The sequence below is a fragment of the Oncorhynchus masou genome, chromosome 23 (assembly GCF_036934945.1).
Source record: "Oncorhynchus masou masou isolate Uvic2021 chromosome 23, UVic_Omas_1.1, whole genome shotgun sequence".
NCBI lineage: Eukaryota > Metazoa > Chordata > Actinopteri > Salmoniformes > Salmonidae > Oncorhynchus > Oncorhynchus masou.
This window is the reverse complement of record NC_088234.1, coordinates 27,408,458-27,434,504: the sequence shown is the minus strand read 5'-3', so window position 1 is coordinate 27,434,504 and position 26,047 is coordinate 27,408,458. Positions and strand designations below refer to the sequence as shown.

The 26,047-nt window shown below is 42.1% G+C and overlaps 1 protein-coding gene across 3 annotated transcripts; it reads right to left on the bottom strand.

Moving 5' to 3' along the window:
* Positions 1-628: 628 nt before the first annotated feature.
* LOC135510668 (activated CDC42 kinase 1-like) lies at positions 629-22,787 on the bottom strand. 3 transcript variants are annotated; one of them, XM_064931761.1, is made up of 15 exons: positions 22,494-22,787; positions 14,778-14,971; positions 14,484-14,554; positions 13,910-14,095; positions 11,891-12,043; positions 11,468-11,598; positions 11,073-11,219; positions 10,733-10,859; positions 7,925-8,071; positions 5,880-5,974; positions 5,149-5,385; positions 4,740-4,810; positions 2,813-3,318; positions 2,609-2,704; positions 629-2,433 (listed from the first exon to the last, which is right to left on the bottom strand). In XM_064931761.1, the coding sequence occupies exons 2-15, from the start codon at positions 14,938-14,940 to the stop codon at positions 2,230-2,232; spliced, it is 2,334 nt and encodes a 777-aa protein (XP_064787833.1). In that variant the 5' UTR covers positions 14,941-14,971; positions 22,494-22,787; the 3' UTR covers positions 629-2,229. The 3 variants fall into 3 exon arrangements, 2 of the variants coding, with proteins under 2 accessions (XP_064787833.1, XP_064787834.1); XM_064931762.1 differs by having other exon boundaries at positions 14,778-14,944; XR_010451144.1 differs by having other exon boundaries at positions 2,345-2,433; positions 2,609-2,717.
* Between the last annotated feature and the right edge of the window lie 3,260 nt (positions 22,788-26,047).

Genomic DNA, 26,047 nt, shown 5'->3' with positions numbered 1-26,047 from the left:
TTTGCGGAGATCACATTAAAAATGAACGCAGAGGTCGGCTCGGAAATTAACACATCTTCCGCCGTCCGGATTGAATCATGAACTAGGTTTTGCAATTGACAGACGCCATTAGGCCAGTGGCCACTGAGGGTGGTTGGGATGGAGAGAGGTGCTTATGAAGCCCAGCAAAATGACAGACCTGTTAATAATTGAAGAAACAGATCCTGTGGCCTTACAGGCTTTTTGTCTCTCTCCAGTCTCCATCCACCTTTTTCCAAGTCATGGGCCTAATTACATTATGGCCCTTCGTCTCATTCCATAACTCTTAAACATTCCTAAAACGGTAGTGGCAATGTGCCAGGAGGGCCTGAAATATAACCAAGCCCTGTAGTAAACAGGAAAAAGGCCGGGACCACAAAGGGAGCAGTGCTCTCATTACCCCCCCCCCCCCCCCCCCTGCTGGACGAATGCTGAGGTGCAGGTTAAAATAAGCTCATGTCCTTCCCTAGTACTATGGATTCTCCAGCCCTATGTGACCAGCTCCTGTAAAGCTGTAGTTATAGACAGCGTAAGGAGAAGCTCACAATTCACCTTCCTCAATTAAAGCGGTTAAAGGAAGTCAAAGCAGAAAATTGACAAACACTTAATCTGAAAGGAAATTACATCACTCTGTAGATCTTTTAATTCTTACAACATCCCAACTCTCTTGACTGGGTGTAAATTGAGGGGCATGAGTCACATGTACACATCACTAGCGCCATGCACAATTTGTATCAACAATTTATTCAACAAATATAATCAATGCTAATACAATAGTGACTTGCAAAAGTGTTCAGACCCCTTGAATTTCTTAATTTTATTGGTGTAAAGTGGGATTCAAATGGATTTAATTGTAATTTATTTGTCAACAATCTACACAAAATTCTCTTAAATGAGGAAGTAAAATTTATTTTTTCATGATAAATCAAATATTCATAACTAAAATAGAGTTGTTGCATACGTATTCAGCCTCTTTGTTTAGGAAAGCCTAAATTAGTTCAGGAGTACATTTGGCTTAACAAATCACATAAATGACATGGATTTGTTTAATTACTAACTTTTTCTCTGCCCCCCCATACACACATCTGTAAAGTCAAGTATTGAATTCCAAGTACAGATTCAACTAAAAAGCTTTTCGAAAGAATCAAAGAAGGATAATGAAAGTGGGCAACAATAACAAATCAGACATTGAATAGCTCTTTAATCATGGTCAAGTGAATTGTTATGCTGTGGATTATGTATTAAACCACCCAGACATAAAAAAATAGTTATCCTGAACTGAGCTGCAGGACAGGAATGAAACTGCTGTGTTGCTGGTGGTGGCTGCATCATGTTATGGGTATGCTTCCCTTTAGAAAATATTGGGGATTTTTTTCAGGATTAAAAAAACGGGATGGAGCTAAACACAGGCAAAATCCTAGACGAAAACCTGCTTCAGTCTGCTTTCCACCAGAGACTATGAGAGGAATTCACTTTTCAGCAGGATAATAACCTAAAACACAAGGCCAAATCTACACCGGAGCTGCTTACCAAGAAGACAGTGAATGTACATGAGTGGCCAAGTTAGTTTTGTCTTAAATCTGCTTAAATGGCAATATTTTAACAATGCTGTCTAGCCATGATCACCAACATCTTGACAGAGCTTGAATAATTTTTACATTAATAATGGACAAATATTGCACAATCCGGGTATATGAAGCTCTTATAGACTTATCCAAGAAGACTCACAGATGTAAGCGATACCAAAAGGTGTTTCTAACACGTATTGAGTCAAGGACCTGAATACTTAATGCAATTACTATATTTTAGTTTTTAAAATGTTAGAATTTTAGAGTATTTTGTGTAAATCTTTGACAAAAAAATAACAATTCAATCCATTTGAATCCCACTTTGTAACACAATAAAATGTGAAGAAATCCAAGGGGTCTGAATACTTTTGTAAGGCATTCTATTTACAAATTCATCATGATACACAACTACTTTTGAGAACAGAGAGGACGTGGCTGTCTGTCACATCATTAAAAAAGACTAAACAGAATTGTAAAAAGGGATACAAATTGTATTTGGGAGGACTGTAATGTCTTTATGGTTCACTTCATATATGTTCCATTCATCTTTAATCAACCATCCCATCTCTTAAATTCCTCAAATAGCTCCTCAGTAACTCTTCAATTTCGTAAATCTTCCAGTATCCCTCCATCCCCGCACCTCTCATACTCCTCGTCTCTCCATGACAGCAGGGGGTGCCTCTCTCTCTCCGTCCCTCCTCTCCCTTTCTCCTCCTCCTCCAGTCCTCTCCTCCCGTACCATTCTGAACAGGTAGCGGCTGGCCAGCTGTAGATCCCACTGATAGCGTGACAAGATCCTTAGGCAGTCGTCACGAGAACACAGGCTCAGAGAGTGCAGTTGCTCCATCTGAGAAGGAAGGAGGGAATGAGAGAGAGAGAGGAGAGAGCACAAGGTTGGTGCATCACATTTAATATGACAATTTTTGCATTCTTATTCAACTAGGTTGATCGATGAAGAATACATTTTGAAGTACATGGAAATAATAATGTATTAAGTATGAATTAGAGTAATTCTGTCTAACCTTGAGTTGTTGCTGGGCCCTTATAGGGTTCCATTCATTGCAGTGAAGTGCGTTCCGAACCTCCTCATTGGTCACTCCATGCACTGCTTCCATGACCTGACCAATCAGACTAGAGGACCTTAGAACTTCAGGCCAATCACAAAGCCTGAATTCTGTAATATGTCTAACAACTCAAGAATTAAAGATCATACATCCATTCAATACCTGTGCTATGAAGGCTTCCCTGGTGTGTTGTACTTGAGACGGGTACCTCTCCCTCTCTCGTTCCCTCACCACCCACTCCTTTTCTTGATTCCTCTCCTTGTCTCCATAGTCATCCAGTGCTGGTTTGGACCATGCCATGTGGGCTATTTTGCCCAGGTCGCTGCCCCCCATGGTCTGCTGCAGCTGGGGCTGGGGTGGCTGTAGCATCTGCTGCTGAGGATTCTTTTGCGGTTGTGGAGGCCACAAGGAACCTGCGGATGGATTTACAGGCCTCCGATCTCGGAACAAGGCCACCTTGGGAATCTTGACGCGTTTGAGGTTGGGCGGGAGAGGTCGAGGTGGGGGGTTGATGCTGGCCTCGCTGAACCGATGGGGATCCTGCTGCACCACAACGCTGCGGGCAACCATGACGTTGGGGAGGGGTCCACGACGGGGGTCCACCTTGACCCCTCCTAAGGTCCTGCTCTGGGGATCACTCAGGACAGACTCCAGACTCCTGGTCATACCTGGGGACAGATGGATAGTTCTATTAAACATACAGTACCAGTCAAAAGTTTGGACACACCTACTTTATTTTACTATTTAAACATTGTGAAATAATAGTGAAGACATCAAAGTGATGAAATAAAACATATGCAATCATGTAGTAACCAAAAAAGTGTCAAACAAATCAAAATATATTTGAGATTCTTCAAAGTAGCTAACCTTTGCATTGATCACAGCTTTGCACATGCTTGGCATTCTCTCAACCAGCTTCACCTGGAAAGCTTTTCCAACAGTCTTGAAGGAGTTCCTACATATGCTGAGCACTTGTTGGCTGCTTTTCCTTCAGTCTGCGGTCCAACTCATCCCAAACCATCTCAATTGGGTTGAGGTCAGTTGATTGTGGAGGCCAGATCAGATGATGCAGCATCCCATCACTCTCCTTCTTGGTCAAAAAGCCCTTACACAGCCTGGAGGTGTGTTGGGTCATTGTCCTGTTGAAAAACAAATGATAGTCCCACTAAGCGCAAACCAGATGGGATGGCGTATCGCTGCAGAATGCTGTGGAGCACCCCCCACACAATAACACCTGCTCCTCCATGCTTCAAGGTGGGAACCACACATGCAGAGATTTCTGCTCATGTTTCTTGGCCAAAGCAAGTCTCTTCTTATTATTGGTGTCCTTTAGTAGTGGTTTCTTTGCAGCAATTTGACCACGAAGACCTGATTCACGCAGTCTCCTCTGAACAGTCGATGTTGAGATGTGTATGTTACTTTATTTGGGCTATCTTCTGTATACCACCCCTACCTTGTCACAACACAACTGTTACACCTGTGTTTAGTTAGGTTAATTAGTTGGGCTATATTATCCAGCCGGCCCGTCTGCTGGGTGTGCGGTATTGTTTTATGTGTACGCCTGTAAGTCACGGTTGTTCGTGTACGTGAGTTATTCGGGACTGTTTAGTTCCCCTGTGTTTTGGGGCATTTGTTTGAGTGGCATCGTTTTCACCTGTGTGGTGAATAAAGTATAGCGCTACTCTGAACTCTCTGTTTCCTGCGTCTGACTTCTTCCTCCACTACACCCCAGGCATTACATCTACAATGTAGAAATAGTAAAAAATTAAAACAATTGAATGGGTTTTGACTGGTACTGTATACAGTATATGTATGTTGTACAAAATAACTACAGTGTACAGCATGTTGAGGGTGGTTTTCACTATGTGATATAAAACTTGTGACCCTCTGCTCTTGAGGCTAGTACACTACGAAGGGTACCAAAGGTCTAAACAATTAGAAGAGCTGTAATGTGCCCAATTAGCTACAGATTGCTACCCACAAGACAATTATATGTATGGATTGAATATTAGCTCATATTATTTGAAGAACATGTTAGTATCAGTCATATAATAATCAAATAGAGTAAATAACTTATTGAAGTTGGTACCTGACATTTTCTGTAAATTGGAGCCGCCCTCTCTCTCTCTATTTGCTGGGCTTCTTCTCCAGTTTACTCTCCTGAAAAGGTCAGAGGTCAGCTAAAAACACAGTATTCAAACAAACATGGGTCAGGGTTGGACACTGACAATATCAAAGGTTCAAGGCATTCATCTTACTTACTCTGCAAGATTTGTTTACCACCAATAGTGGGCCACCAACAAAGATGCAAACAAATGCAGTTTTTACTTGATTTCTATCGATATATGACAACGGATATCTGTAATGCTAAACAAGACAAGGCAACAATGTGGCATTAATGACAGCAAAAATAGTCAGGAACCCAGGCTAGCATATAGCATGATGATGCTCAACAGCTATATATCAAAGAATTATCAAAAAGTGGAAACTTGACTGACTCGTTGAGGCATTCTGGCGTGCCCCAGTTACGGTTGGGGTGGGTCTCACTCTGCCCCGTGTGCTGTAGACTGCCCTTCAGGGGGGCCGGGATGAGGCTCGATGCAGCGACGGGGGCTGTGGTGAGAAGAGCAGGGGCGCTGCTGGGGGCGGAGAGGGAGGGAGCAGCCAGGCTCGGGGGGAACCAGCCCACTATCAAGGTCCTTTGGTTCTGGCCCTTCCACTCACACAGCTCCAGACTACAGGAGGGGAACCATACACTCAAATCATATAAGCCACATGTAGATATACAGTAAGCGAAATAAAAAATACATGGATACAATTTAAATGGTCACATTAAGAAAAGGCAATCATACAAGTCCAACAAATGACATAACAGTTTATTGATGACTTACGAACTACATATTCACAAAAAATGTACTCTCTATAAACGATTATAAAACTCTTATAAACTGTCTTGACACCCTTTTACATAGGACTCTCTGAAAACTTTAGCAAACTTGAGTCAGATCTTCAAATCTTTTATTCTTGGCATCTGACTTGAAGGCCTTAGACCACCCCTCTCAAGAACTACCACAAGGTGGCAAAAATGTGAGGATTAGGGTTAACAGTCAATGCAACGGAATTCAGGTTTAAAAGTTTCGCTCTTTGAAGCAACATGTCTAAGTTTAACAATGAACATCTGTTTCTTCCGATCTCTTTTTTCCATCTCCCCATCCTTCTTCTCTCTTACCTATGGTCTATGATGGTCACGAGGTCGTTGGACAGGAGGGCGAGTTTTCCAGGTTCCACAAAGTCCCGTACAGCACACACCTCCAAAGGCTGAGCCTGGATAGAGAGGGAAGAGGGGAGAGGAAACCATTTTATGCCACTGTCTCGCAGTCCAACCACCTTTATTTTGGTCACTGGCCATATTGACTAATGTGATGTAATGCTAATGTGAGCATGCTTGGGAGCCACTTGATTAGAGTGTATTATGTGAGTATAATGCAAATGTGAGCATACATTTATACATATATAATAAATGTACAGTACCAGTCAAAAGTTTGGACACACCTACTCATTCAAGGGTTTTTCTTTATTTTTACTAATTTCCACATTGTAGAAAATTAAATAACACATATGGAATCATGTAGTAACCAAAAAAAGTGTTCAAATCAAAATATATTTTATATATAAGATTCTTCAAATAGCCACCTTTTGCCTTGATGACAGCTTTGCACACTCTTGGCATTCTCTTGGCATTCTCTCAACCAGCTTCATGAGGTAGTCACCTGGAATTAATTTCAATTAACAGGTGTGCCTTGTTAAAAGCTCATTTGTGGAATTTCTTTCCTTCTTCATGCGTTTTGTTTGAGCTAATCAGTTGTGTTGTGACAAGGTAGGGGTGGTATACAGAAGATAACCGTATTTGGTAAAAGACCAAGTCCATATTATGGCAAGAACAGCTCAAATAAGCAAAGAGAAATGACAGTCCATCATTATTTTAAGACATGAAGGTCAGTCAATATGGAACATTTCAAGAACTTTGAAAGTTTCTTCAAGTGCAGTCGCAAATAGTTAATTAGTTATCAATCTCAGAAATTGCTGCCAAAATAAATTCTTCACAGAGTTCAAGTAACTGACACATCTCAAAATCAACTGTTCAGAGGAGACTGTGTGAATCAGGTCGTCATGGTCGAATTGCTGCAACAACAAAAAAAAACACTACAGAAGGACATCAATAAGAAGAAGAGACTTGCTTGGGTCAAGAAACATGAGCAATGGACATTATTCCAGTGGAAATTTGTCCTTTGGCCTGGAGTCCAAATGGGAGATTTTTGGTTCCAATCGCCATGTCTTTGTGAGATGCGGTGTGGATGAACGGATGATCTCCGTGTGTTGCGGTTGGAACCAAAATCTTAAATTCGGACTCATCAGACCAAAGGACAGATTTCCACTGGTCTAATGTCCATTGCTTGTGTTTCTTGGCCCAAGCAAGTCTCTTCTTCTTATTGGTGTCCTTTAGTCGTGGTTTCATTCCAGCAATTCGACCATAAAGGCCTGATTCACTTAGTCTCCTCTGAACAGTTGATGTTGAGATGTCTGTTACTTAAACTCTGTGAAGCATTTAATTGGGCTGCAATTTCTGAGGTGCTGGTAACTCTAATGAACTTATCCTCTGCAGCAGAGGTAACTCTGGGTCTTCCTTTCCTGTGGCGGTCCCCATGAGAGCCAGTTTCATCATAGTGCTTGATGGTTTTTGCGACTGCACTTGAAGAAACTTTCAAAGTTCTTGAAACATCCCGTATTGACTGACCTTCTTGTCTTAAAGTAATAATGGACTGTCGTTTCTCTTTGCTTATTTGAGCTGTTCTTGCCATAGTATGGACTTGGTATTTTACCAAATAGTATACCACCCCTATCTTGTCACACACAACTGATTGGCTCAAACCCATTAAGAAGGAAAGAAATTCCACAAATGAACTTTTACGGCACACCTGTTAATTGAAATGCGTTCCAGGTGACTACCTCATGAAGCTGGTTGAGAGAATGCCAAGCGTGTGCAAAGCTGTCATCAAGACAAAGGGTGGTTACTTTGAAGAATCTCAAATATATTTTAATTTGTTTAACACTTTTTTTGGTTACATGATTGCATATGTGTTATTTTCATAGTTTTGATGTCTTCACTATTATTCTACAATGTTGACAATAGTAAAAATAAAGAAAATCCCTTGAATGAGTAGGTGTGTCCAAACGTTTGACTGGTACTGTACATATATATATTTACAGTGTTACCTCTGCAACCAGGGTGGTGAGCTGGGAGAAGGTGGGTCGGTTGGAGGGGGTGCAGGCCCAACACTTTCTCATCACAGAGTAGAGTTCCTGAGGACAGTCAGGGGGTCTCTCCATACGCTGTCCCTCCAGCTCCACACGCCAGAGGATCTGAGAGGGGAAAAAAAGAGTGGGGAACGTTTAATCACAAAGACATTGCATTGTTGTGATATTGAAGATGTTTGTGGACACAAACACAAACACACATACACACAATATTGAATATTTGATTTGGTACAAAGGGCTGAAATATTTCAGAGGTCGTACAAATGCTTGGAGCCTTGTGTCCTTTTGAGTCATGGTTCAACTTCAAGTGCTCTACCTACAAGGTGTACCTGATAAATCTAACTCATTAGCTCTCGTTACAAACGCTCATTATTTAATTCCCCTTATAAATTCTTTGGCGCGTTAATGTTTCCCATATACTATATCTAGTAATTCATTTATCCTAAATGTATATATTGTTATTTTCCTCTTTTGCCAGTATCATCTCCTAGAAACCAATTCCATGAGCAGCAGCACTTAAGAAGAGCTCCTCCTTAAATTGTAATTTTTGTAAAAATGTGTATTACATGTTAACAGTTGAGTTATTTTAGTGCATTGCTGTGTTCTGCCCATCTAGAGGAATTGGAAGATACTTTTTTGTGTGGAAATAGTTTGGAGAGGTTTTGAGAGATTGATCGACTTGGTTCTTGCAGGACTCATCTGCTGAATCATCAGGCAACACAAGGAAATAATGGGATAGGGGGACAATAAACCCAACAAAGACGACAACAAGAATTAGGACATCGACAAACAAACACAAAACCAACAGAGGGAGAAAGACAAAGGTTTTCTGAGGGATTTCTGGAGGATAGTCCAGGCCTTGAGGGAAGCAAGCATTCAGACGAACAAACAAACAAGCAAAAGAACACTTAGAAAGGAGGTGGAAACATTCTGAACATTGAGAGTATATCTTAATTTCTGTGTAATGTGTTGTGTCATTGAAAAACACATTTAATATCTTTATTTGTATTATTCATAAAAGTGCATTGTTTAAAAAGTGCATTTACCTATAGGTGCATTATTTAAACAAGTGCTTTCATCAAGAGACACATCACATCATTCTAGAGCATAGTGCATTGTTTAGAGGTCACCGTGGAGAAGAAGATGGATGCCTTGTGTAAGCATTGTTTCAGACACATTGCCATCACGTACCCTGAAAATGTTCCAAGTGAGTCAGAAAAAAAAGATATTCAAATCCCTAGAGACTCCGAGGGCAGACTTCATCCCAAAAGTGAATCAAGGAAATAAAAGTAGACCTGTTCTCCACGGATGATCCCAATGCTTGGCACACAGTTAACTCCTCATTGATTGATTTAATTCTTACTAATAACCCCCATAAATATTTGTCGTGGAGTATTTGCATATGATCTCAGTGATCACTGTCCCATAGCATGTATTACAGATATTAAACGAAAAAATACTAATCTTCGTTTAATTAAGAAGAAAGATTTTAAGACGTTTTCTCTTCAAGGGTTTTTAAACGACATGTTGTACTCTGAGTTAGCCACTATCTCCTGTATTCCTGACACTGAGTTGGCTCTAGAAAATGTATCCTATATATTTATTCCTCTGGCAGATAAACATGCCCCTTTTAAACAATTCAGAGTCAAACAGAGTTCCAAACCGCCTCTGGAAGCAACATCAGCACAAGAGCTGTTCATCGGGAGCTTCATGAAATGGGTTTCCATGGCCGAGCAGCTGCACGCAGGCCTAAGATCACCATGCACAATGCCAAGCGTCGGCTGGAGTGGTGTAAAGCTCACCACCATTGGACTCTGGAGTATTGGAAATGCGTTCTCTTGAGTAATGAATAACGCTTCACCATCTGGCGTGATGCCAGGAGAACCCTACCTGCCTGAATGCATAGTACCAACTGTAAAGTTTGCTGGAGGATAAATAATAGTCTGTGGTTGTTTTCATGGTTCAGGCTAGGCCTCTTAGTTCAAGTGAAGGGAAATCATAACGCTACAGCATACAATTACTTTCTAGACGATTCTAGACGAGTTTGGGGGAAGGGCCTTTCCTGTTTCAGCATGACAATGCCCTCGTGCACAAAGCGAGGTCCATACAGAAATGGTTTGTCAGGATCGGTGTGGAAGAACATTTATTGGCCTGCACAGATCCCTGACCTCAACCCCCTCGAACACCTTTAGGATGAATTGGAATGCCGACTGCCAGGCCTAATTGCAAAACATCAGTGCCTGACCTCACTAATGCTCTTGTGGCTGAAAGGAAGCAAGACCCCGCAGCAATGCTTCAACATCTAGTGGAAAATCTTCCCAGAAGAGTGGAGGCTGTTATAGCAGCAAAGGGGGACCAACTCCATATTAATGCCCATGATTTTGGAATGAGATGTTCGATGAACAGGTATCCACATACTTTTGGTCATGTTGTATAGATCTAACCCTGGGTTTTCTTCTGAGTTATCTGAGCTCATTCAGATGAGAAATCAGGCCTGGGCCAAAGCAAGGAAAACTGACTCTGTAGTGGACTGGCAATCTGTCAGCCAATTGAGAAACAGATGTACTCTCTCGATTAAGAAAGCTAAATCAAGCTACTTTTCAAGCTCTATCTCTGACTCTGCTTCTAAATTTGGAAAACAGTAAATGCTCCTAGATTTTGGAAAACCCCAGCGGTGGCTGTGTACAAATTCCTCTTCTGTCCTGCCTAAGCAAGTTCTGTCTGAATCTGGCATCATAACAATGTGTACAGTGTGTCTACACATACCTGTCTGCCAGATAGCCCCCGCCAAGGCTCCTCACAGTAGGTGAACATCTCCCAGAGAATGACCCCAAACATCCACACGTCAGAGGAGTGGGTGAAAGAGCCCACACGCAGACTCTCTGGGGCACACCTGGAGGGAGCGTGGGAGGAGAGATATGGAGAAAAAAGAGACGAGAGAGAGATGGAATTACTACAAACTGCCAATCATTTACCAAAGAAAATTCCATAGTAGTAATATCTCCCTTCTCCACACCGGCTTCAATTCGGTCACACTGTTAAACAATCAATGACTGATCAATGATATATCCCCCCACAAACACCCTGGTGTTCTCCTTCAGCTCACCAGGCAAAGGGGATATGTCTGTGGGCCGTCATCACGTAGTGGTCTGTCTCCTGGCTCAGGCCCCTCATCAGACCAAAGTCCCCAATCTTCACCATCTCCCTGGAGGCCAGCAGAACGTTCCGGGCAGCCAGGTCCCTATGGATGAACCTGGGGGAGATATAACACAGGCCCACTATACTGGCTACAACCAGGAATGGTTCAGCATTTTCATTGGCTCGAAGTGTCTTCCTTCCGCCTTTCATTGGCATTACGGAAATTCCAGTCAATTGAGGATAAAATATATGCATGAAGTTGGTTCAAGGAATTGTTGACGTTTAGGGTTACAGTGAAGTTAGTGGGTAAAATTGCATATTTGGTCATAGTCTGTCTGTAGAGTGGGACTGTTTGTGCCTCACCTGCGACCCTCCAGGTACTCCATACCCGCTGCTATCTGGGTGGCGAAGAGCCAGAGGCGTGCCAGGGGGTACTCGTGCTGGCGAGAGCGCAGCATGTCATACAGGGACCCCAGACAGGCCAACTCTGTCACCTGGGAGGAGGAGAATAGGGTTTTAAAGTCACATCTTTACACTACATTTTCCCTCCAATTCCCTGAGTGAATTCTGCGATAAACATAACATCTGAATGACCATTCAATGTTTATTTAAATTTGCATGCCTGTATTTCAATAGCAATTCTACCAATTAGAATATTAGCATATGCAAAGGCCCATGCATGAAAGGATTACAATGCAGAGACAGGATTACAACGCAGAAATAGGAATAATACTAAATATGTTTTATACTCCACCTTCAAGAGGATAGAGAGAATGGCACTCTCACCATCTTGAGGGGCTGTGTGAGCACCACTCCGTAGAGGCGGATGATGTTGGGGTGGTCAAGTGACTGCATGGTGGTCACCTCCTGGAGAAAGTCTGTCATGGTGTCTGTCTGTCTGGAAAGACAACTTTTCAGAGACTTCACTGCCACCGGCAGCTGTCATGGCAACAGAAAGAAGAAGGGGAAGGATGGAGGAGTTAGGTATACTGATTAATACCATTTGGGAAAGATTATAATGCAATTTAAATTGATTGGGAATATACAGCGCATTCGGAAAGTATTCAGAACCCTTGACTTTTTCCATATTATGTTTTGTTACAGCATTATTCTAAAATGGGTTTTAAAAAAACAAATCCACTCATCAATGTACACACAATACCCCATAACGCCAAAGCAAGAACAGGTTTTCAGAAATGTTTGCTAATTTATAAAAGATAAATAAACTGAAATATCACTTTTACATTAGTTTTCAGACCCTTTACTCAGTCCTTTGTTGATGCGCCTTTGACAGCGATTACAGCCTCAAGTCCTCTTGGGTATGACGCTACAAGCTTGGCACACTTGTACTTGGGGAGTTTATCCCATTCTTCTCTGCAGATCCTCTCAAGCTCTGTCAGATTGGATGGGGAGAGTCGCTGCACAGCTATCTTCAGGTCTCTCCAGAGATGTTCTATTGGGTTCAAGTCCGGGCTCTGGCTGGGCCACTCAAGGACATTTAGAGACTTGTCACAAAGCCACTCCTGCGGTGTCTTGGCTCTGTGCTTATGGTCATTGTCCTGTTGGAAGGTGAACCTTCGCTCCAGTCTGCGGTCCTGAGCGCTCTGGAGCAGGTTTTCATCAAGGATCTCTATGCTCCGTTCATCTTTCCATTGATTCTGACTAGTCTCCAACTCCCTCCCGCTGAAAAACATCCCCTCAGCATGATGCTGCCACCACCATGCTTCACCGTAGTGATGGTGCCACGTTTCCTACAGACGTGACTCTTTGCATTCAGGCCAAAGAGCTCAACCTTGGTTTCATCAGACCAGAGAATCTTGTTTCTCATGGACTGAGAGTCCTTTAGGTGCCTTTTGGCAAACTCCATGTGGGCTGTTATGTTCCTTTTACTGAGGAGTGGCTTCTGTCTGGCCACTCTACCATAAAGGCCAGATTGGTGGAGTGCTGCAGAGATGGTTGTCCTTCTGGAAGGTTCTTCCATCTCCACAGAGGAACTCTGGAGCTCTGTCAGAGTGACCATCAGGTTCTTGGTCACCTCCCTGACCAAGGCCCTTCTCCCCAGATTGCTCAGTTTGGCTGAGCAGACAGCTCTAGGAAGAGTCTTGGTGGTTCCAAACTTCTTCCATTTAAGAATGATGGAGGCCACTGTGTTCTTGGGGACCTTCAATGCTGCAGAAAATGTTTGATACCCTTCCCCAGATCTGTGCCTCGACACAATCATGTCTTGGAGCTCTTCTGACAATTCCTTCGACCTCATGGGTTGGTTGTTGCTCTGACATGCACTGTCAACTGTGGAACCTTATATAGACAGGTGTGTGCCTTTCCAAATCATGTCCAATCAATTGAATTTACCATAAGTGGACTCCACTGGAAACAAGATGCACCTGAGCTCAATTTCGAGTCTCTTAGCAAAGAGTCTGAATACTTATGTAAAAATTGTATTTTTAATTGTATTTTTAATAAATGTACAAACAATTCTAAAAACCTGTTTTCGCTTTGTCATTATGGGGTATTGTGCAGATTGATGGGGGGGAAAAATGTTTAATCCATTTTAGAATAAGGCTGTAACTAACTAAATGTGGAAAAGGGGGAGGGGTCTGAATACTTCACGAATGCACTGTACTTCAATGCAAATTATGTTTTATTTCTGTTATGCAATTTCTATTGATCCTTTTGAAGGTACAGTATCTTGTCCTGTGACTTTCTAAACTGTCAACCTCGCTCTGCCTTTTACTGTTGGTGAGTAAAGTAAAAGTTAAATACTGTCCCACCAGAAGCAACATACATTTGAACAAATCCACTCACCACTCTCCCAGTTGGGGTCTGCCACTCTCCTCTCTTCACCACGCCGAAGGAGCCCGTTCCCAGCTTCTCCCCCAGAGTCAGCTCATCGTCCTGGATCAGACAGGTGAGGGCCCGCCCCCCTTTCTCCTGGCCCGACCCCACGCTGCCCCATCGATCACCCCCCTCCGGACCACACCCACTGATAGCCTGGGGGACCAACAGATCAACGTGAGCATTCCAATTATTATGTTGTGTCAATCAGTAATGTCTGGTACTTATTTCAAAGAACTCACCACTACCCTGTAACAAATGGTATATAATAGTAAATTGCATTCTGGAGGGACTTGAGAGATGTTTAACCTTTCTTTAACTAGGCAAGTCAGTTAAGATCAAATTCTTATTTACAATGATGGCCTACACCAGCCAAACCCAGACGACACTGGGACAATTGTGCTCTGCCCTATAGGACTCCCAATTACAGCCGGTTGTGATGCAACCTGGATTCGAACCAGGGTGTCTGTAGTGACGTCTCAAGCAGTGAGATGCAGTGCCTGAGACCACTGCGCCACTCGGGAGCCACATGTAAAGGTCTTACCTTGGCCATCCACGATTTGGGCCTCACGCTGATCTTGAAGTTTTTCACAGCCTCCCATAATCTTCTCTGTCCTACACGTAGACAAATATTCGATTTAAAAGATATGGCCATACAACATACAAACAAGGGTTACACTTCACATGAATACCCTCTTCATAAGGGCATTTATAATCCCATGTGAACTATTCATAGTGCATTATAATACACAACATAGGGGATTTTCATATGAAGTGGTACCAAAAATAGCTATAGAATAATTTTAAAAAAGGACAACAATAACCACAGTGTACTGACCTGGTTTGCTGATGCCAATCTGTTGGAGGTCAGACTCTTTAACGTAGGCGAAATGCTCTACGCGGGTGATGTTGAGGCTGTCCCGGACACGCAGGTAAAACCTCTCCAACTGGACCTCGGCCAGGAGGTGGTACAGCCACTGAGTGTCCTGTTCCATCAGCATGACCCTGTGGGTCACCACAGCACTAGGCAAACTGGCAAACCAGGGACCCCCATTATATGTTAGCAAAAACAATTGTTTCACGTCTTGTCTTATCATCAGGTGAATGATAATGACAAGGAGAAGTAATCATAGTTCATAGTTTTAAAATGAATTGGGTACATAGTTTTTCATTATTCTGACCTCCCCACATTGCATTTGGAAGAGGAAGTGTAAACTCTAACGGCTGATTAGCTAGAAAGTTAACTCCAAACACATTTTTGCTAAAAGCAGCTGTTTAGCTGATTTAATTAACAAAGGTTAGCAATGTGTTGGCTAAAATGTACAGTTGAAGTCTGAAGTTTACATACACTTAGGTTGGAGTCATTAAAACTCGTTTTTCAACCACTCCACAAATTTATTGTTTACAAACTATAGTTTTGGGATGTCGGTTAGGACATCTACTATGTGCATGATATAAGTCATTTTTCCAACAATTGTTTACAGACAGATTATTTCACTTATAATTAACTGTATCACAATTCCAGTGGGTCAGAAGTTTACATACACTAGGTTGACTGTGCCTTTAAACATCTTGGAAAATTCCAGAAAATGATATCATGGCTTTAGAAGCTTCTGATAGGCTAATTTACATCATTTGAATCAATTGGAGGTGTACCTGTGGATGTATTTCAAGGCCTATCTTCAAACTCAGTGCCTCTTTGCTTGACATCATGGGAAAATCAGAAGAAATCAGACTAGACCTAAGAAAATAAATTGTAGACCTCCACAAATCTGGTTCATCCTTGGGAGCAATTTCCAAACACCTGAAGGTATCACGTTCATCTGTACAAACAACAGTACGCAAGTATAAACGCCATAGGACCACGCAGCCGTCATACCGCTCAGGAAGGAGACCTGTTCTGTCTCCTAGAGATTAATGTATTTTGGTGTGAAAAGTGCAAATCAATCTCAGAACAACAGCAAAGGACCTTGTGAAGATGCTGGAGGAAACAGGTACAAAAGTATATATATCCACAGTAAAACGAGTCCTATATCAACATAACCTGAAAGACCGCTCAGCAAGGAAGAAGCCATTGCTCCAAAATCACCATAAAAAATCTAGACCACAGTTTGCAACTGCACATGAGAAAAAGATTGTACTTTTTGGAGAAATGTCCTATGGTCTGATGAAACAAAAATAGAACTGTTTGGCCATAACGGCCATCGTTATGTTTGGAGGAAAAAGGGGTAAGCTTGCAAGCCGAAGAACACCATCCCAACCGTGAAGCACGGGGTGGCAGCATCATGTTGTGGGGATGCTTTGCTGCAGGAGGGACTGGTGCACTTCACAAAATAGATGGCGTCATGAGGATGGAAAATTATGTGGATATATTGAAACAACCTCTCAAGACATCAGTCAGGAAGTTAAAGCTTGGTCGCAAACGGATCTTCCAAATGGACAATGACCCCAAGCATACTTCCAAAGTTGTGGCAAAATGGCTTAAGGACAACAAAGTCAAGGTATTGGAGTGGCCATCACAAAGCCCTGACCTCAATCCTATAGAACATTTCTGGGCAGAACTGAAAAAGCGTGTGCAAGCAAGGAGGCCTACAAACCTGATTCAGTTACACCAGTTCCTCAAGACACCAACTCTGTCTTGAGGAAGGGGCCAAAATTCACCCAACTTATTGTGGGAAGCTTGTGGAAGGCTATCCAAAACGTTTGACCTAAGTTAAACAATTTAAAGGCAATGCTACCAAATAATAATTGAGTGTTTTTTTAAACTGCTGACCCACTGGGAATGTGATGAAATAAATAAAAGCTGAAATAAATAATTATCTCTACTATTATTCTGACATTTCACATTCTTAAAATAAATTGGTGATCATAACTTACCTAAGACAGGGAATGTTAACTTGGATTAAATGTTAGGAATTGTGATAAACTGAGTTTAAATGTATTTGGCTAAGGTGTATGTAAACCTCCGAGTTCAACTGTATGTCCAAGTCAAGAAAGCTTACCAGCAGCCAGCGGCTCTGGCACTTTCACCAGTCCAGTCATGACCAGTGATAACCTCAAGGGAGGATGCATTTCAAGTCAATTACAAGAAACAGCGCCATGAGCATTGCCTTGTTGCTTTTTCCCATCAGATGCACCAATTGAATATGCATAATTTAATTGAGAATTCACTCATGTTGTTCAGTGGTGGGACATTAGAGGAAGTCGAAGAGCTGTTACCAAAGGAGGCAGTACCTTTTCCGAGTTGCAATTTAATAACGAGGCAGCCTGTTTTACAGTAACTAGCTATGTTCCCAGTTCACACACAGGCCTCTTGTCATCCCATATCATTGTCTGTCTGTGGACTTCCGCTTCAGGGAATCAGGGAATTGGCGCTATAAAACAACCAGAGTTATCAGTGGAGAGAAGGGTGAGTCAGAGGCCTACATTCCTGTGTCAAGTACTCTGGCAAACTCTAACCAGTTCTCACATATACAGTTGAAGTCGGAAGTTTACATACACCTTAGCCAAATACATTTAAACTCAGTTTTTCACAATTCCTGACGTTTAATCCCAATGCCTTCGACACGCACTGTCAACTGTGGAACCTTATTTTGACAGGTGTGTGCCTTTCCAAATCATGTCCAATCAATTGAATTTACCACAGGTGTACTCCAATCAAGTTGTAGAAAAATCTCAAGGATGATCAATGGAAACAAGATGCACCTGAGCTCAATTTCGAGTCTCTTTAATCCATTTCAGACTTAGGGTGTAATGTAACAAAATGTGGAAAAAGTCAAGGGGTCTGAATACTTTCCAAAGCCACTGTACACTGAGTATGTTCACAGACACAGACAGACAGACAATACGAACCACCACATTTTATCATGGAAAGGTGACTGGGAATATGGCTGAATACAAACAGTGTAGTTATTCCCTCTGCAAGGCAATCAAACAAGCAAAATGTCAGTATAGAACAAAGTGGAGTCACAATTCAATGGCTTAGACATGGGACATATGTGGCAGGGTCTACAGACACTCACGGACTAAAAAAGGAAAACCAGCCATGTCACGGACACCGGCTTCTTACTTCCGGACAAACTAAAAACTTTCTTTGCCTGCTTTGAGGATAATACAGTACCACCGACGCAGCCCACTACCAAGGACTGTGGGCTCTCCTTCTCCGTGACCGACGTAAGAAAGGCATTTAAACGTGTTAACCCTCGCAGGGCTGCCGGCCCAGACGACATCCCTAGCAGCGTCCTCAGAGCATGCACAGACCAGCTGACTGGTGTGTTTACGGACATATTCAATCTCTCCCTATCCAAGTCTGCTGTCCCCACTTGCTTCAAGATGGCCAGCATTGTTCCTGTACCCAAGAATGAAAAGGTAGCTGAACTAAATTACTATCGCCCCGTAGCACTCACTTCTGTCATCATGAAGTGCTTTGAGCGACTAGTCATATCACCTCCACCTTACCTGTCACCCTTGACCCACTTCAATTTGCTTATCACCCCCCTAGGTCCACAGACATTGCAATCGCCATCACTCTGCAAACTGCCCTATCCCATCTGGACAAGAGGAATACCTATGTAAGAATGCTGTTCACTGACTAAAGCTCAGCATTCAACACCATAGTACCCTCCAAGCTCATCATTAAGCTTGAGGCCCTGGGTCGCAACCCCGCCGTGTGCAACTTGGTCCTGGACTTACTGACGGACCACCCCCAGGTGGCGAAGGTAGGAAACAGCATCTCCACTTCGCTGATCCTCAGCACTGGGGCCCCACAATGGTGCATGCTCAGCCCCCTCCTGTAGTCCCTGTTCACCCACGACTGCGTGGCCATGCACGCCTTCAACTCAATCATCAAGTTTGCAGACGATACAGTAGTAGTAGGCTTGATTACCAACAACGACGAGACAGCCTACAGGAAGGAGGTGAGGGCTCTGGGAGTGTGGTGTCAGGAAAATAATCTCTCACTCAACATCAACAAAACAAAGGAGATGGCTGATGCACAATTGAGAGCATCCTGTCAGGCTGTATCACCGCCTGGTACGGCAAAAGCACCGCCCACAACCGCATGGCTTTCCAGAGGGTGGTGCGGTCTGCACAATGCATCCCCGGGGGCAAACTACTTGCCTTCCAGGACACCTACAGCACCTGATGTCACAGAAAGGCCAAAAAGATCATCAAGGACAACAAACACCGGAGCCACTGCCTGTTCACCCACAACCACCCAGAAGGCGAGGTCAGTACAGATGCATCAAAGCCGGGACCAAGAGACAGCTTCTATCTCAAGGCCATCAGACTGTTAAACAGCCAACATAAGCACAGAGAGGCTGCTGCCTACATACAGACTTGAAATCATTGGCCACTTTAATAAATGGAACACTCGTCACTATAATTAATAATGCCACTTTAATGATGTTTACATATCTTGCATTACTCATCTCATATGTATATACTGTATTTTATACTATCCATTGCATCTTAGCCTATGCCGCTCTGTAATTGCTCATCCATATATTTATATATTCTTATACCATTCCTTTACTTAGATTTGTGTGTATTAGGTACTTGTTGTGGAATTGTTAGGTATTACTTGTTAGATATTGCTGCACTGTCGGATCTAGAAGCACAAGCATCAACATCATACACACACAATAACATCTGCTAACCATGTGTATGTGACCAATAAAATTGGATTTGATTCTATTTGAGACAGACACATTGATGCAGCCTGAGGTGCAAGGGGCTAGCCCGGACTAGCACTTTCTCATGTCCAAATAGATTCCCAAAGACAATTCCCAAACCCGCACCCAAATATCACATCAGAGACAGTCCATGGAGCAATTCTGTAGTACAGACGTGTGCAGCCTAACACTGAGGTCATTTCTCACGCACGTCCCATTGTTTTAAATGCCCAGTACATTCAAAAACTAGATGTTTCTGTTTTTTATATACAGTATTTTACCACACTATGAGTTTGGAATAATACTGTTAAATTGTTGTTGTTTTTTTAAAAATATGATGACACCCTTTTAGTGTAAGAGCTGTTTGCAAAGACCGCCTGAAATGTCAACCTGTCACCAGGCGGTAAATTAGTTAATAGACCAATAAGAAAGAGAGTTCCAAACCGTTCTGCCAAGAACAGCTAGTTTTCAGTTTTCCCCTCCCCACTCAGACCACTCCCAGACAGTCCGAACAATATTCTTGCTTGAGAAATATATCTTTGCTAAGAAGCCTTTTTTTGTCTCTTTTTGACCATTTTAACTGAAAACAATCATAGTAAGGTACCCATAAATTGTTATCCAGAAATGTTACACAGAAATGATTTGATATGAGATTTTTTTTAAACAACTGCTTTTAGGGTCATTTCGCTTTATGTACACGTGTATACATTTTAACCCGCTCAGCTACTGAATACTTTTGGGTGGTAACTAACCTAATGTAGCAGGCATATAATAAATGCCTAGATCCACTACATACAGGTTTCGACAAGAACAATTTTTTTTTTGGTGACTGACTATTGTGGACTGGTTGCCTCTATCTGTTTCATTTCAACCAGAACCTTACAACCTCTGGGTCACAGACAGAGAATTCCAATTGAAGTTCAGCTTATGAACCTTGAGAACGTAATTCTCCTAACAGTAACTGGAGACGTCTAAAAACCCACTGGACACATTATCCTTGATAAGCAGGGTTTCTAATAAAAACAGTTTGACAAAGAATCATAATGACACAATAAACTTGTATAACGTCTCCTTACAGAGAAAGGCTCTTGTAACAGAGAATGCATGGACTAACTGACTGGCCCAACCAGTACTGTCACCAATCAGTCAGCAAAAAATCTTACTGGAAGTTGAATAATTATTTCAGGTATACATGATGTCCTGAATATGCACTGTAACACCAAACTCTCTCAGCCATCACATAACTTTTCCCCTTAGTTAAATAAGTATTTGTTCATAAATCCAAATTCATGCCTAAATTGAGAAGAAAAACACTCAAAAGCTATACACTAATTCTTTGTCAAAAGGAGTTTATCCTGAGCTCGCTGGTACAGATGTAGGATCTTAATTCGATCACGCTGTTGCAGGAGAACTTTCATGAAATGCAGGAAATGTAAAACTTGTAGTTTATTTGAGGTTTAAAAAGACTTATGAAGTTTGTAATTCTGCAGTAGCAGTAAATATGAACAACCAAACACAGAAATTTCAGACTTGAGTTTCCCTTATGAAAAAGGCATCAAACACAGGGAATTTCCATGCAAAAGGCCCAATGAGCACTAACACGAAGTTTATGGGAGCACATCAAATTTGGTGTCAAAAGAAAGCTAAGAGTATATATTCATGACACATTAAGGCATATATCAAATGTTTCAACCATGTTCCACCCTGAACATTTTGAATAAGCAAAGGCTTTGATTTCTGGTCAAACAGGTGGAAAAAGGGGTCTTAGAAAACATCTAGTAGAGAAAGTGTTGAAAGGTATTATAAATACATCAAAACACAGTAATGTTGGTGTAAAGACCCCTGCCAACTAATATCAACATTTATATTTAGTTTTGGATAAATTATTTGCCTTCTGTAAGTTTAAGAAATATTGCCTAGTGTATTGTCATTCTGTTACCAAAAACTCACATATCTTTAAGACACAGAATTTTCAAATATTTCTACCACATGAGGGAGGATAATGAAAGTTCACAGAACTAACAAGTAACGGTAGACCCACCAAATACTTATAGTGTTTTTACTGATACAAATTTGGTTTAGGATTTATTAAGTGATTAAAACACTTAAAATCGGACCTCATTTGAATAACAGCCACTGTGTAAAATAATAAAACCGAGGGAGATTTTATCCCTTCTGTTACCAAACTTTACATCTGCACTGTTTTTCAAGTAAATGTGTTTTTGTAAAATGTTCAGTGGAAATTGTTAAAATTAGTAACTGTGCATAGAGTTCTTTGGTTTCTTTAACTTTGCAATAAAAGTATTTTGTTTGGCATACTTTTAAAAGAGAAAAATAGGAGCCATTCTGTTATCGTGGAATTGCCACCTGTAGGTCTATATAAAACTAGAGTAATCTATTAGGTCAGCATTAAAATGATTATCCATTTCTCAACTTAGAACAAAAGGCTCTGAATTATCTGGTTCATGCACTCCAAAGTACACCTTGGAGCTTACTGAAGCACGTTCAAGAACAAGGAAGCCTTTCGCTAATATGTTTTTATTTGATTCATTCTTGCCCATCAAAATCTCATTGCCATATTTTCTCATATGAGTTAGCTATCCATAAAAGTAACTCTTTAATTTGTTACACAGGATTTAATATTAAATCAGTAAAAGGGGAGGGCAGAACAGTCCCCAATAATTAATCAATCATTGAAAGTAGACCTACAGGTGTTGACCTATGTGTTATTTAAGACAACATAGTCTACTGTAGTTGTGGGACGCCATGGCTTTGTCTTTTAGAATAAAGACTGTGGACTTATTGTATAAGGCAAGGCTGCTATATGGTGGGGCAAATTGATACCGAAGTTCAGTTAACGTAGATAAACTCTAAATACTAACCGTCAATAAAATGACCCACGGTCCACCAGGGCCACGATCTTGCTTATTTATGAGCCCAGCTTTCGGATATGCTACAACAAATCAAGGTATTCCCAATAGGATCGTTAGACCTAGGCCTACGGATAATCCACATCACGTTCCATACTGTTTTTCTTAATTTCGTAAATAAATGAACATATTTTTGTTTTTTTAAGTTTGTCGGTTTAATCTCATAGCAAAATATCCTCTCTTCAACTGGTGTTGAAAACTTTAGCAACAACATTCAGTGTTTTTTTGGCTACCTGTCCACATTGCTCTCTCCGCCTCTTCCTAGTATTTTCACTCCACCCCTTTTCAATTTCCACCTGTGCAACAATTGCCTAGCCACCTGCCTACACATAAAATAATTGTTATTCCACAAAAATATATTCCACATAATGCGGTGCAAGCGCACAATAATTCAAATTATATGGGCATTAATAATCATATATTGTCATATCATGTATGTGGTATAATATTTTCTACTTGTTTGACCAAAAAACTTTAATCTGATTCAACTTCCCTTTTATGTCTGTTTTCACATTATTATATGTCTTGTTTGGTTTATGCCGAAATGCGCCAGTAGCAATGAGTTTCTTTCACTCTCTTAACCATACCTGTCTGCTCCTGCATAACCAGTCTGACTAGATTTATGCCTCTCGCATAACCTCTGATTTGAATGTAAACCCAGACAGCAACACAGTGGAGTGCCCCCTCCTTGCACCTTGTACTTCCTGGTACTGGTAGTACAGTACCTCCCAGTCACCTCGCTCCCTCTCGCTATACACAACACACTAGAAAGGGCATGGAGATCCATTCAAAAGACCTTTCGAATAGGAGTGCTAGTCAAAGAAGCCGTTTCCATTTCAAAAACAGTGTAAACGGGTTTTATTTCATGCCAATAACATATGGATATTGGCCAAGATGATATTGTATGATTATATTCAAATCAAAGTTTATTTGTCACGTGCCCCGAATACAGTGAAATGCTTACTTACAGGCTCTAACCAATAGTGCAAAAAAGGTATTAGGTGAACAATAGGTAGGTAAAGAAATAAAACAACAGTAAAAAGACAGGCTATATACAGTGGCGGGGCTATAAAGTAGCGGGGCTACATACAGACATCGGTTAGTCAGGCTGAATGAGGTAGTTTGTACATGTAAATATGGTTAAAGTGACTATGCATATATGATGAACAGAGAGTAGTAGTAGCATAAAAGAGGGGTTGGCGGGTGACGGCAACACAATGCAGATAGCCCGGTTAGCCAATGTGCGGGAGCACTGGTTGGTCGGCCCAATTGAGGTAGTATGTACATGAATGTATAGTTAAAGTGACTATGCATATATGATAAACAGAGAATAGCAGCAGAGTAAAAAAATAGGGGTGGGGGGGGGCACACAATGCAAATAGTCCGGGTAGCCATTTGATTACCTGTTCAGGAGTATTATGGCTTGGGGGTAAAAACAGTTGAGAAGCCTTTTTGTCCTAGACTTGGCACTCCGGTACCGCTTGTCATGCGGTAGTAGACAGAACAGTCTATGACTGAGGTGGCTGGGGTCTTTGACAATTTTTAGGGACTTCCTCTGACACCGCCTGGTGTAGAGGTCCTGAATGGCAGGCAGCTTAGCCCCAGTGATGTACTGGGCCGTATGCAGTACCATCTGTAGTGCCTTGCGGTCAGAGGCCGAGCAATTGCCGTACCAGGCAGTGATGCAACCAATCAGGAGGCCCTCGATGTTGCAGCTGTAGAACCTTTTGAGGATCTCAGGACCCATGACACATCTTTTTAGTTTCCTGAGGGGGAATAGGCTTTGTCGTGCCCTTTTCACGACTGTCTTGGTGTGTTTGGACCATTCTAGTTTGTTGTTGATGTGGACACCAAATAACTTGAAGCTCTCAACCTGCTTCACTACAGCCCCGTCGATGAGAATGGGGGCGTGCTCGGGCCTCCTTTTCCTGTAGTCCACAATCATCTCCTTCATCTTGGTTACGTTGAGGGGGAGGTTGTTATTCTGGCACCACCCGGCCAGGTCTCTGACCTCCTCCCTATAGGCTGTCTCGTCGTTGTCGATGAACAATCCTACCACTGTTGTGTCGTCTGCAAACTTAATGATGGTGTTGGAGTCGTGCCTGGCCGTGCAGTCGTGGATGAACAGGGAGTACGGGAGGGGACCGAGCACGCACCCTTGAGGAGCTCCAGTGTTGAGGATCAGCGTGGCAGATGTGTTGCTAACTACCCTCAACACCTGGGGGCGGCCTGTCAGGAAGTCCAGGATCGAGTTGCAGAGGGAGGTGTTTAGTCCCAGGATCCTTAGCTTAGTGATGAGCTTTGAGGGTACTATGGTGTTGAACGCTGAGCTGTAGTCAATGAATAGAATTCTCACATAAGTGTTCCTTTTGTCCAGGTGGGAAAGGGCAGTGTGGAGTGCAATAGAGATTGCATCATGTCTGGATCTGTTTGGGCAGTATGCAAATTGGAGTGGGTCTAGGGTTTCTTGAATAATGGTGTTGATGTGAGCCATTACCAACCTTTCAAAGCACTTCATGGCTACGGACGTGAGTGCTACGGGCCTGTAGTCATTTAGGCAGGTTGTCTTTGTGTTCTTGGGCACAGGGACTATGGTGGTCTGCTTGATACATGTTGGTATTACAGACTCAATCAGGGACATGTTGAAAATATCAGTGAAGACACCTGCCAGTTGGTCAGCACATGCCTGGAGCACACGTCCTGGTAATCTGTCTGGCTTGCAGCCTTGTATATGTTGACCTGTTTAAAGGTCTTATTCACGTTGGCTACGGGGGGAGTGTCCGGAACAGCTGATGCTCTCATGCATGCCTCAGTGTTGCTTTCCTCAAAGCGAGCATAGAAGTGGTTTAGCTCGTCTCGTAGGTTTGTGTCACTGGGCATCTCGCGGCTGTGCCTCCCTTGTAGTCTGTAATAGTTTGCAAGCCCTGCCACATAAGACGAACGTCTGAGGCGGTGTAGTGTGATTCAATCTTAGCCCTGTATTGATGCCTGTTTGATGGTTCGTCACAGGGCATAGTAGAATTTCTTGTAAGCTTAGGATATTTACTCATTTAAAATGAATTGTTATGGTGAAAATAAATAATTGCAATATCAGATTTTGAGTCATTTGTTTTGTAGGAGTACTGCATTGCTAATGTACTATTAATTCACCAAGTGGATTGAGAAAGATAAGGACCCAATAATAGTGTACCAAGTTGCGATGGGATATTTTGTTTATGAATCTAGAGGATGAGTATGTGGAAGTGTTGTAGTACTCGAGACCGAGACAGTCCAGCCAAGAGTAAAAAAAAACATATAATTATCAGGCTCTGTTCTGTCAACGCATAAAACCAACCTTTATTTTGACAGGTAGTCCTGCTGTGACCATGGTCTCTTTCACAAATGAATCCTGTATCAGACATACACATCAATACATATCAATACACGATATGTAAAACACAATCATATAAAACAAACACATTTTTAAGTAAAAGGGTCCTCGATCAGCCTTCTGAATTGCCGTAAGA

Excerpts from the sequence above, each read along its gene's own strand:
- LOC135510668 (XM_064931761.1), bottom strand. The coding sequence starts at position 14,940 with ATGCTGATGGAACAGGACACTCAGTGGCTGTACCACCTCCTGGCCGAG. Across the intron at positions 2,705-2,812 it reads GGGAAGCCTTCATAGCACAG|GTCATGGAAGCAGTGCATGG; the intron begins GTATTGAATGGA and ends CTGATTGGTCAG. Across the intron at positions 2,434-2,608 it reads GGGCCCAGCAACAACTCAAG|ATGGAGCAACTGCACTCTCT; the intron begins GTTAGACAGAAT and ends CTTCCTTCTCAG.